Below are 12,671 nucleotides of genomic sequence, written 5' to 3'. Positions count from 1 at the left end.
AGAACACTAAATGGAATGTGGTCTGAATGAACGAATATATAAAATAGCCTGGGTCTTCAGTTGGTAGAGAACTGAAGTAGGCTGAACTGAAGAACTGAAGGCTCAGACTTTCTTATTAAGAATATCCTTAGGAATTAGGAATAGTTTAATGTTCTGTTTGTTTTGGTCACAGCTGAAAGTTATACAATGAAGTTGCATCAGGAAAGATTGTATACTGTTCTTGATCTTGCTAAAGAATTCAGATTTGACTTGTATCTTATACATTGTTATGCATTCAGTATCACGCTACAGCCTCACACTAACAATAGGTCCTTTGACAGCTAATATAGAACAAAACTTAGTGCTTGGGAACACTGTGCTTTTTGTTCTTACACTCTGGTATTTTCATACAGTTTAAACAAGAGTACTCATCTAAGAAGGAGTTATACCACTGAAGAAATTCTTTCCAGAAGCTCTTCTTTCCATAGATAAGCACAAATCCACTGGCTGTGGTATAAAGTGCGGAGAAAAGAATTGTCAAACCAATGCTGTTCTCACTTTGCAACACTACTTTGGATTGGGTGTAAAGGTCCATGAGCAGAAAGCAAAGAAACACTACCACTAGGGTGAGGTTCATCCTGATAACCCGCATCTGAGTGCCCAGCTTAGGAGCGTGAGCACCATTAGTACTTTCCTTCATGTGACGAAGATGGATGGCCAGATGGTATGAAATGGAGATACTGCATTTGATCATCAGTATACCTGGAACAATATCTGCAATCACCGCAAGATAGATAATGTAGCTTAGACCAGTAACCCCTTCTGGTATGATTGAGCCACAGTTGATGCTTCCTGCACTGCTGTTCTGGTATGTCAGGACCTTCAGTAGTGGCAGACAGTTAGTGAAACCACAAAGAAAAATAACAATCACTACAGTGAGAACATGCTTGAGGATAACCTCCTGGATGTGTGTGTAGCAATGGATGGGCTCAATTACAAGTTTGGTGCTGTAGAAGAAAGTTAGGAAAGCGGTGGTCCACATAACTGAGAACTTCAGAGAAAAAACTAACACTAGCAGAATGGATTCCACCATGTCATATACACAGTTTATATCTATCTCAACCATGGTCATCCAGAAGTAGGAGAGGACTTGATGGCCAATGCTAGCCAGAGATATTCCAGTCATTATGGTGTCACCTGGACAAAGATGTAAATGGTTCTTTCTCCAGTTCCGCTGATTCACCAGTAAGATATAGACATTGAAAAAGACAGTAAGGATGGCTAGAAAGCCAGTCATAATCCAGATCCCCATCTCCTGCCCAGGACTCAGCATGATTGATGACTGTGTTGTATGTATCTATTACATAAATAATTTGCTTTTATTAGACATTTTCATGAGTATATTTATTGAGTATCTATCTCTACAAGAAATAAGATGAAAAAAATTTACATTACCTTGGTTTGTTGTGTTTAATTTTTGCTACATCCAGCTCCTCTTTAATGTCTGAGAAAAAAATAAGCAATGGAAAATTACTACTTGGTTCTAATGCAAAGGAACATGCGGCAGTCCAAGATTACCAGTGATATTCTGCTAATCTGCTTGTGAAGTCTGTAGACATAGATATTTAATTAGCATCAGAACTGGTCCTTAAATTTATACCAAGGCTGTCTAGCACTGGAAGTAAATTTTCATATACTATGGTCATGTGGCATATTTGCATGATAACCACCACTTAACCACCCTCAGATGTTGTGGTAGAGAAAGTTCATGCCTTTTCTAGGGGCTTTTTTTCAACAGATCTAAGGCATTTACAGGTGATACAGAGAGAGAATTGGGGTTTTGTATTATTATTATTTTTTTAAAAACTCATGTAAGTATAATAGCACATTGCCTTAGTTTTGAACACTACCACAACTTGCTTAATTATATTAAGTGTTCAACCTATGGATTGTGATAATGGAATTAGGGTTTTGTAAATGGCTCACAGGTTGGTAACAAGTTACACCTAAGGTTTGTAAGATTTGTAAAGCATTAGTCAAAGTATATCTAATAGGTTACACCTAGTGTTTGCAGTAAGATAGACCTACTTTTAGAAACAGTTCAGATATTGGGTATTTACTAGTTAGAACAAGGGTTTGCAGTCTTTGTAATAGGTCAGTAATATCTTAGTTTATAATTAAGTTTTTAACTGGCTTTGTAATAGTTTTGTAGTAAGCTTTGTAACAATTTAGACCTAAGATTTCTAATAGGCTAGATCTACGGCTTGTAGGGATTGCAGTAGGTTAAATTTAGGGTTAGCAATAGGTTTGACAGAGTTTGTAATAGGCCAGAATTAGTGTTAGACTTTGGGTTTGAAGGGTGTGTAATACTTCAGATTGATATATAGACTTGGGGTTTGTAACAGGGGACATCTTGATTGTAGAGCTTGTGATAGGTTAGACCAAGGGTGTCCAATCTTATCTGCAAATGACAGGTGTGGCTGCAGATTTTAATGCCAATTGAAATGGGTTCCACTTGTTTAATCATTTGGTCCTCATCTTCAGCAACTGATCACATGTGCTCCTGCACTGTTGGAATGAAATCCACAAAGGGCCAGTGTGGTTGTAGGTTACGTTTGCACACGCCTTGGTTGGACTAATGCTTTGTGAGAGGTTAGACCTAGTAGAAGGCTTTATAGGGTTTGTTGTAGCTTAAACCTATGGTTTGTAATTTGTTTTCCTGAGAGTTTGCTGATAGAGGTGGAGTTTATAATTCTAAACTCTGTTTTGTAAAACCCCAACATATGTACTACAGGCACTAAGCCTACTCTATCTAAGCTTTTTAAAACCTATGCATCTAATCTATCACAAGCCCTACAAATCCTAGGTCTAAACTATGACAAAAACCATTACAATCCTACAAACCTTAGTTCTAACCTATTTCAAACTCTACAAACCCAAGGTCAACCATACTTTAAACCATAGGTCTTGTGGAGTTTTGTGGAGCAATAGTTAAACATAAGTATAACCTATTAGAAATCCTGGGGTTAACCTATTAGAAACCTTAATTGCAACCTACTACAAAAACCTACGAACCAAGTCCACTCTGACAAAATCATAGGTCTAATGTATTACAAAGCCTAGGCTTTTCATAAAAAAGCCCAAGGTTTGATCTATCATAAACCCCAAGTCTAAGCAACTGAAATTTCTGCAAGCCAAAGTGTAACCTAAAACAAGGTCCTTCATGCCCTTGGTCTCACTTGATACAAACTCTAGGTCTAAACTATTACAAACCACACAAAACCTAGGTCGAACCTCTAACATACCTTGGGTCTAACCTATTGCAAACCCTAGGTCTAGCCTAATGCAGACTCTACACCTAACACAATTCTTGGGCCTAACCAGTTTCATGCCCTAGTTCTAATTGTTTCCACCTGTTGTCTATTCCATTTGCATAACAGCATGTGAAATTGATTGTCAATCAGTGTTGCTTCCTAAGTGGACAGTTTGATTTCACAGAAGTTTGAAACTGTTCCCACAAAGTTGTGAGCATGAAATTGTCCACAATCTCTTGGTGCTAAAGTATTAAGAGTTCCTTTCACTGGAACTAAGGGGTCGAGCCCAAGTCCTGAAACACAACCCCACACCATAATCCCCTCTCCACCAAACTTTAGACAATCCAGTCAGACAAGTACCGTTCTCCTGGCAACCACCAAACCCAGACTCATCCATCTGATTTCCAGATGGAGAAGCGTGATTGGTCACTCCAGAGAACACATCTCCACTGCTCTAGAGTCCAGTGGCAGCACTTTACACCACTGCATTCCACGCTTTGCATTGCGCTTGGTGATGTAAGGCTTGGATGCAGGTGCTCGGCCATGAAACCAATTCCATGAAGCTCTCTACGCTGTTCTTCAGCTGATCTGAAGGCTACATGAAGTTTGGAGGTCTGTAGTGATTGACTCTGCAGAAAGTTGGCAACCTCTGTGCACAATGCACCTCAGCATCCGCTGACCGCTCTGTCATTCACGTGGCCAACCACTTCATGGCTGAGCTGCTCTCGTTCCCAATCCCTTCCACTTTGTTATAATCCCACTGACAGTTGACTATGGAATATTTAGTAGTGAGGACATTTCACGACTGGACTTGTTGCACAGGTGGCATCTGATCATGGTACCACGCTGGAATTCACTGAGCTCCTGAGAGTGACCCATTCTTTCACTAATGTTTTCAGAAGCAGTCTGCAGGACTAGGGGCTTGGTTTTGTACACCTGGGGCCATGGAAGTGATTGGAACACCCGAGTTCAATGATTTGGATGGGTGACTGAATACTTTTGGCAATATAGTGTGTATACAATGGCTCTCTTTAATAGTATAAAAGTAAAAGTGAACTAAAAATATTATTTCCACTTAATTTCAACCAAAACCATTGGAACACAAATCAAATCATACTTACAAACCCTGAAGTTGTAAGTAGGAACGTCTAAGGAGGACTAGAAAGCAGCATTATATTATATCTCCTTTTAGCCTTCATACTATAAACAATGGGTTAAAAATAGTGACCTGATTCTCACACCAGAACACTCAACACATCCTGCCATCACTAGCCAGAGTGAGAGAAACCACCTCTAACATTCGACTACCCAGAAATACAGCACACACAGGCAGATGACTGTAAAACTTGCTATCAGCTCTCTGCTTTTGCCTTCACATAGCAACCAAAGGGTTTAAAACAGTGAATTCACAGCGACTCTGGTGCTAACGAAACCTGTAAGTTTGGTTATTTTGGTTCTGTAATTAGTTTTACGCTTCCACACACTTAAAGTGATTAGATGCATTAGTTACCCACTTCAGGTTAAAATCACCTAAGATCAGCATGTCTGAGCTGATGTATGGATTTAAAAGTTCAGCTGAATCATCTACAGTATGAGAGAGCACGAAGAGAGGTCTACAGATCCCAGCTATCACAAAACTGTTATTGCATCATGCACGCATGTTTAGGGCATGATAACACAAACATTTTTTCTTTGGAAAATGAATGAAGAGTTTTTACTTAAATAACATGATTTAATGTAAATAAGCCACTCCAACACCCTATTGCTTTCCTATCAACGCTGTATAGATTATAACTTGGTAGGGTTACTCAGACACATTGTTTTAACCAGGATTCAGTCAGAACTACAATATCTTGATTGGGTTGTGAAATCAAATATTTTCTGATTGTTCATTTTATCATTATATCATCATTTATCAGTTTCAAACTATAGGACCTGTTAATAATTTTGTTGCAAGCACTGGTTTCGGGTCTGTGAGGCAGTTTGTGAAGGAGGGGTGACCAGGTTGGTTTAATGCTAAGATTGAGCTAAGATAATAAGATTATATTAGTAGGGTTCAAACTAAGAACAAACTTTACATCTAATGTATTAGAAACCTTAGGTCTCAGTTTCAAAACCCTTCAAACCCTAAATTTAACATAGGAAAAGGTCTAACCTAACCAAATCCTACAAACACTAGGTCTAATGTATGAAAATCACTAGGTCAAAACTATTACAAACGTTAGGTCCAATCAATTACATTCCTTATAACCCCTGTGTCTAACCTATTATATATTTGGGTCTAACTAGTTTCACACCCTCAGTGTAACCAATTGCAAACTCTACAAAGCTTTGGTTCAGCCTAATGCAAACACAATAATAATAATAATAATAATAATAATAATAATAATAATAATAATAATAATAATAATAATAATAATAATAATAGACCTACAAATAGTAGGTCTAACCTATTAGAACCTCTTGGTTTAACTAATAGCAAAATGTACAAATGCCTAGATCCAGTGTATTATAAACCCTGGGTTAAACCTACCATCAGCTCTAAGTCTAACCATACAAACTGTAGGCCTAACAAATTACAAACCTTACAACCATATTGGTCTGTTACAAACATCTACAGGGTGGGCCATTTATATGGATACACCCAAATAAAATGGGAATGGTTGGTGATATGAACTTCCTGTTTGTGGCACATTAGTATATGGCAGGGGGAAATGTTTCAAGATTTGTGGTGACCATGGTGGCCATTTGGGAAGAGGGTCATGTGACACATCAAACTTATTGGGAAATCACAAGAAAAACAATGGTTGGTTGTAACGTAACTTTATTCTTTCATGAGTTATTTACAAGTTTCTGACCACTTATAAAATGTGTTCAAAGTGCTGCCCATTGTGTTGGATTGTCAATGCAACCCTCTTCTCCCACTCTTCACACACTGATAGCAACACTGCAGAAGAAATGCTAGCACAGGCTTCCAGTATCCGTAGTTTCAGTTGCTGCACATCTCGTATCTTCACAGCATAGACAATTGCCTTCAGATGACCCCAAAGATGAAAGTCTAAGGGGGTCAGATTGGGAGACCTTGGGGGCCATTCAACTGGCCCACAACAACCAATCCACCTTGGAAGCTGGCACGTTCCCTGAGTTTTTCCAGCAAGATGGTGCACCACCACATTATGGGTGTCTGGTCCGAGCATTCCTAGATGAACAGTTTCCTGGAAAGTGGATTGGTCGTCATGAGCCAGTTGAATGGCCCCCAAGGTCTCCCGATCTGACCTTTTTGAATTTGATGCCTGCAACACGTTCCAAAGAAGTTGGGACAGGGGCAACAAAAGACTGGGAAAGTTGAGGAATGCCCAAAAAACACCTGTTTAGAACATTCCAAAGGTGAACAGATTAATTGGAAACAGGTGAGTGTCATGACTGGGTATAAAGGGAGCATCCCTGAAAGGCTCAGTCGTTCACAAGCAAGGATGGGGCGAGGTTCACCACTTTGTGAACAACTGCGTGAGCAAATAGTCCAACAGTTTAAGAACGGTTCTCAACGTGCTATTGCAAGGAATTTATGGATTTCATCATCTACAGTCCATAATATCATCAAAAGATTCAGAGAATCTGGAGAAATCTCTGCAAGTAAGCAGCAAGGAAATCAACATTGAATGCCTATGACCTTCGATCCCTCAGACGGCACTGCATTAAAAACCCACATCATTCTGTAATGGATATTACCAAAAGGGCTCAGGAACACTTCAGAAAACCATTGTCAGTGAACACAGTTCGTCGCTCCATCTACAAGTGCAATTTAAAACTCTGCCATGCAAAGCGAAAGCCAAATATCAACAACACCCAGAAACGCCGCCGGCTTCCCTGGGCCGGTGCTCATCTGAGATGGACTGACGCAGAGTGGAAAATTGTCCTGTGGTCTGACGAGTCCACATTTAAAATTGTTTTTGGAAATCATGGACGTCGTGTCCTCCGGGCCAAAGAGGAAAAGGACTGTCTGGATTTTTATCAGTGCAAAGTTCAAAAGCCAGCATCTCTGATGGTGTGGGGGGGTGTTAGTGCCCATGGCATGGGTAACTTGCACATCTGTGAAGGCACCATTAATGCTGAAAAGTACATACAGGTTTTGTAGCAACATATGCTGCCATCCAACCAACGTCTTTTTCAGGGATGTCCCTGCTTATTTTAGCAAGACAATGCCAAGCCACATTCTACACGTGTTACAACAGCATGGCTTCGTAGTAAAAGAGTGCGGGTACTAGACTGGCCTGCCTGCAGTCCAGACCTGTCTCCCATTGAAAATGTGTGGCGCATTTTGAAGCGCAAAATACAACAATGGAGACCCCGGACTGGTGAGCAACTCAAGTTGTACATGAAGCAAGAATGGGAAAGAATTCCACCTACAAAGCTTCAACAATTAGTGTCCTCAGTTCCCAAACGCTTATTGAGTGTTGTTAAAAGAAAAGATGATAACACAGTGGTAAACATGCCAACTGTCCCAACTTCTTTGGAATGTGTTGCAGGCATCAAATTCAAATTGAGTGAATAAGATTAAGTGACCCTTATTAGTCCCACAATGGGGAAATTTCACCTCCGCATTTAACCCATCTGTGAAGTGGAACACCACATACTCACTAGTGAGCACACACACACACACACACACTAGGGGGCAGTGAGCGCACTTGTCCGGAGCGGTGGGCAGCCCAATCCGCAGCACCCAGGGAACAGTTGGGGGTTAGGTGTCTTGCTCAAGGACACCTCAGTCATGTGCTGTCAGCTCTGGGGATCGAACCGGTGACCTTCCAATCACAAATAAAGTTACAATAGGGTTAGGGTTATAATAAAGTTTATCCGTTTGAACATTAAATATCTTGTCTTTGTAGTGTATTCGATTGAATATAGGTTGAAAAGGATTTGCAAATCATCATATTCTGTTTTTATTTGTTTTACACAATGTCCTAACTTCATTGGAATTGGGGTTTTATAATCAGCCATTAGTTTAATCTGTTAAAACTCTAGCCCTTTGTCTGTCCTCTTACAAACCCTGCAAATTGTATGTTCATCTGTGTGTAAATATATAAATAAATATAAGGTACAAAAATACATCAACACATCCTCTACAGATAGCACACTTTTGCACTTAATGCACAAGTACTGTTTATTTGTTAAATTTGTTAATTAGCATATTGAAAGGGAAAATGAAGCATTAAGTCTGGCCTATTCAAATGTAATATTTTATAGCACATTTACATTTTGTTTTTTTTTCCTCTTCAGTTTGTTACATTCAGCAAATAAATTGAAACTGCGCCCTACAATTAGCAGAAAAACTGTTGAAAACTGTGTTTTCTGTGGACATGTTCACTTTATTTGCTAAGTGAAAATCTCTCTCTCTCTCTCTCTCTCTCTCTCTCTCTCTCTCTCTCTCTCTCTCTCTCTCATTCTCATATATATATATATATATATATATATATATATATATATATATATATATATATATATATATATATATATATATATATATATATATATATAATGAATGACATATATAGACTTATATAGACTCTACGTGTGACTGCCACTTCTCCCCGTGTCTCCTGTGTGACTATCTAGCCGCTCTTTGTTGTGGCTGCACCGCCGCGGCTGTACTCTGCTCTGCCTTCCCGCCAACTGAAAGTTCTGCTCGGAATACCGATTGAATGTGGCTACTTAACCGCTGTGATCCTGCACTATACGACAACTGAGTGAGTGTGTGGCTGCTTCCACTATTGCTGATTATATGTACTCTCCTATTCTATGATGCTTTCATTGCTTGCTTTGACGTTGCTATTAAGTGCCCCAGTTTTTCCTGGCCATGTGCACAGTCCGTACTGCTCAGCGCCTCCTTACTGTCCTCAGCTCTTATCCTATACGGCTAATGAACTGTGCAAATTGAACAATTTCTACCACCTCCCTAAAGCCACTGCTATTTCTGCCAGTAGAGCTGGAATACTACGCCGTCGCCGTTATGTCCACCGTGGCTCAGGACAACACCACAACAGAACTATCCACCACTCTGATGGCACTATACCCTCATTCTGGTCCACATCTCCCCCAGTGGTACTCTCTGTGCGTCGAAGCGCTAACCTGCATAACTTGCGCTGTCTCCCTCCCACTTCTCCTGGTACCACTTTCGGGTTGCTGAACGTTCGCTCCCTGTCCAACAAATCATCAGTGCTGCAGGAGCTTATACTGGACAACTGTATTGACACACTTTTTCCTAACTAAAACCTGGAAACAAGCAGTGATTTCTATGCTCTTAATCAGGCGACCCCACCTAATTTCAAATATATCTGCAAACCTCGTTCTTCTGGAAGAGGAGGTGGTCTAGTTGTGATTTTCAATACTAAAGTCAACATCACAGAAGTTTACTTTACATCTCCCACTTCTTTTGAATATATTGCTCTTAAATTACCTGGCTCTGTTATTGCACGGTTACTTTACCGTACCACAAAACCGAATGTTTCATTTCTTTCCGAATTATCTGAGTTACTCACACTGGCCTGTTCAATTTCTCCCCGCCTGCTGCTAGTTGGTGATTTCAATAGCCATGTAAACTCTCATGACTGTAGGAATTTCCTGCAGTTCTTGACTGCTTCCATGTTGTGCAGCATGTAAATTTTCCCACCCATGACAAAGGTCACACCCTCGACTTAGTCTGTTCTTCCTCCTTGTCTGTTATTAATCCACATCCTCTGCTGTTCCCGCTCTCTGATCACAAGCTGATTCTGTTTACTGCTCCTCTGGCTGTGCCCTGTCAATCCACTCAAAAGAGTATTTCCTTCCGTAAAACTCAGTCTGTCGATCCTCTCCGTCTTATCCAGTCCATTTCTTCTGCCTTTCCTGTTGACTCTGCTCCTTCTTCTCCTGAAGCTCATGCGATCTTGTTAAATGAGGCTCTCTCTGAGTCTCTAAATGCACTAGCTCCTCTGAAGACCAAAACTGTGTCTTTTTCCACTCCTGCTCCTTGGTATACTGGTGAGCTCCATACTATGAAGCAGGTTGGTCGCCGTCTGGAGCGACTTTATAAGAAGTCGAAGCTCACTGTTCATGGTGAGGCTTATAAACACATCTACTTACAGAGATGACTTATGTACTACTAAGTCAACTTATCTTTCTAGCCTCATTAACAATCAACACAGCACAAACACCTGTCATCTCTTCTCTACAGTCACCAAGCTTTTTAAACCCCCAAATGGCATTGTAGCTGCTTCTTCTGAACTTTGCAACACATTCTTACATTTCTTTGAATCTAAAATTGCAAACATTAATAGCTCCCTGGCAATCGCTACTGCTGATATCCCTTTTCGATCTTCTCCTTCTACTCTTCTCTACTCTGGCTATAAACCATTCTCTTCCTCTCATTCTGCCTTTAACATTGTCGACTCTTCCTTCATTGCTAACGTCATAACTACGTCCAAGAACACATCCTGCTCTCTTGATCCACTTCTTACAACCTTAACTAAAGCCAGTCTATCTGTCCTGGTCCCTCACCTTACCATCATTATTAATCAATCATTGCTCCTAGGCAAGGTTCCTTCAATCTATAAGATTGCCGCAGTAACACCCATCCTTAAAAAACCAGGCCTTGACCCGTCTGACCTAAATAATTACCGTCCTATCTCTAACCTTTCCTTTCTGTCCAAAGTTCTTGAACAAACTGTTGCCAGTCATCTGCAAGAACACCTAATATCTAATAATCTCTTTGAACCTTTCCAGTCTGGTTTCCGTCCATTCCACAGTACTGAAACAGCTCTAATTAAGGTCACTAATGATCTCCTTATGTCTGCTAATGCTGGTGCTTTAAACATCTTGTTACTGCTTGACTTAAGTGCTGCCTTTGACACAGTGAGTCATTCCAATCTCCTGTCAAGGCTGCATGAACTAGGCATTGACGGTACTGCCCTGGACTGGTTTACATCCTACCTGACCAATAGGCAGCAGTTTATCAACCTCTCCGGTCATACTTCCTCTACCTCTGCTGTCTCGTAAGGGGTCCCACAAAGATCTGTCCTTGGACCTCGCCTTTTCATTGTATATATCCTTCCCCTTGGTCACATACTACGTCGATACAATCTTGATTTTCACTGTTATGCAGACGACACCCAGATTTACCTCAACACCAAATCATTTCATAAACCACCCCTCTCTCACTTTGAAACCTGCTTATCTGAAATCAAGAGTTGGATGAAACATAACTTTATGTTAAATAGTAGCAAACAGAACTCATTCTCATTGGATCCAAATCCACCCTCACGAAAACTCCACCTCTCACACTTTGCATCGATGATGTAGTTATCTCTCCTTCCCCACTGATCCGAAATCTGGGTGTCATCCTTGATTCAACTCTCTCGTTCACTGCTCATATTAACTCCATTGTCAAAATTTCATTTTTCCACCTGCGCAATATTGCCAAAATCAGATCATCCCTCTCTGTCAGCTGCAGAAATCCTCATCCATGCGTTCATTTCCAGCCGTCTTGACTATTGTAACTCTCTTCTAGCGGGAATCAGCTCTTCCTCCACTCACAAACTTCAAATGGGTCAGAACTCTGCCACCCGTCTCCTCACCCACACTCGTGCACATCATGACATTACACCTGTTCTCCAACGTCTCCATTGGCTTCCTGTGAAATATTGCATACAGTTCAATATTCTTTTCCTCACCTATAAAGCTCTTAAGTCTTACCCCTTCTTACTTGTCTGATCTTCTTCCCTAAAAACCCCCCGCTCTCTCAGGTCATCTTCAGCTGGACTACTTACCGTCCCTCCATCTAACCTCCAAGGCTTTGGTGACCGAGCCTTCTCCAGATCTGCCCCTAGACTCTGGAACTCTCTTCCACTACTGGTCAGACAATCCAATTCACTCTCCATATTAAAGTCTAACCTGAAATCTTATCTTTTCACACTTGCTTATAACCTCCCTCATGCCTTCAATGTCTGACCCTGTCATTATCCAGCATTTCTTATATAACTGCTCTGCCCCACCACACTCATAACCTACCCTCAATCTGTTATGCTCTTTCATATGACCTCCCATATACTGCCTTGTCTTTTTGTTTGTAGTATTGTGCTCTTGTTGTCTGTGTTAGTGTGTTTTATTTATTTTATTTATGTACTTTGAATTGTAAGCGTCTTTGGGTCCTTGATAAAGCGCTATATAAAAATAAAGAATTATTATTCTTATTATTATATATAGTTTATGTTTCTAAAAGCATTAGTAATCATTTAGCATTAAAAAACTGGGGCTTGTGTAAGCATACAGATTTAAGACACATGCTGCCCTGATTGTGCCCTTTGAATACACCCAAAATAAATGCAAGTCAAATATGAGGTGGTG

The 12,671-nt window shown here is 40.4% G+C and overlaps 1 protein-coding gene across 1 annotated transcript; it reads right to left on the bottom strand.

Annotated features, from left to right (window-relative positions):
- Nucleotides 1-337: 337 nt before the first annotated feature.
- On the bottom strand, nucleotides 338-1,312 carry LOC108440311. The gene has a single exon (XM_017719114.1). It carries the CDS (start codon nucleotides 1,310-1,312, stop codon nucleotides 338-340), a length of 975 nt encoding a protein of 324 aa, XP_017574603.1.
- Nucleotides 1,313-12,671: the final 11,359 nt, after the last annotated feature.

Source organism: Pygocentrus nattereri, chromosome 28 (assembly GCF_015220715.1).
Source record: "Pygocentrus nattereri isolate fPygNat1 chromosome 28, fPygNat1.pri, whole genome shotgun sequence".
In the NCBI taxonomy this organism is placed as follows: Eukaryota; Metazoa; Chordata; class Actinopteri; order Characiformes; family Serrasalmidae; genus Pygocentrus; species Pygocentrus nattereri.
This window is presented reverse-complemented; position numbering and strand designations above follow the sequence as displayed.

Excerpts from the sequence above, each read along its gene's own strand:
- LOC108440311 (XM_017719114.1), bottom strand. The coding sequence starts at position 1,312 with ATGCTGAGTCCTGGGCAGGAGATGGGGATCTGGATTATGACTGGCTTT.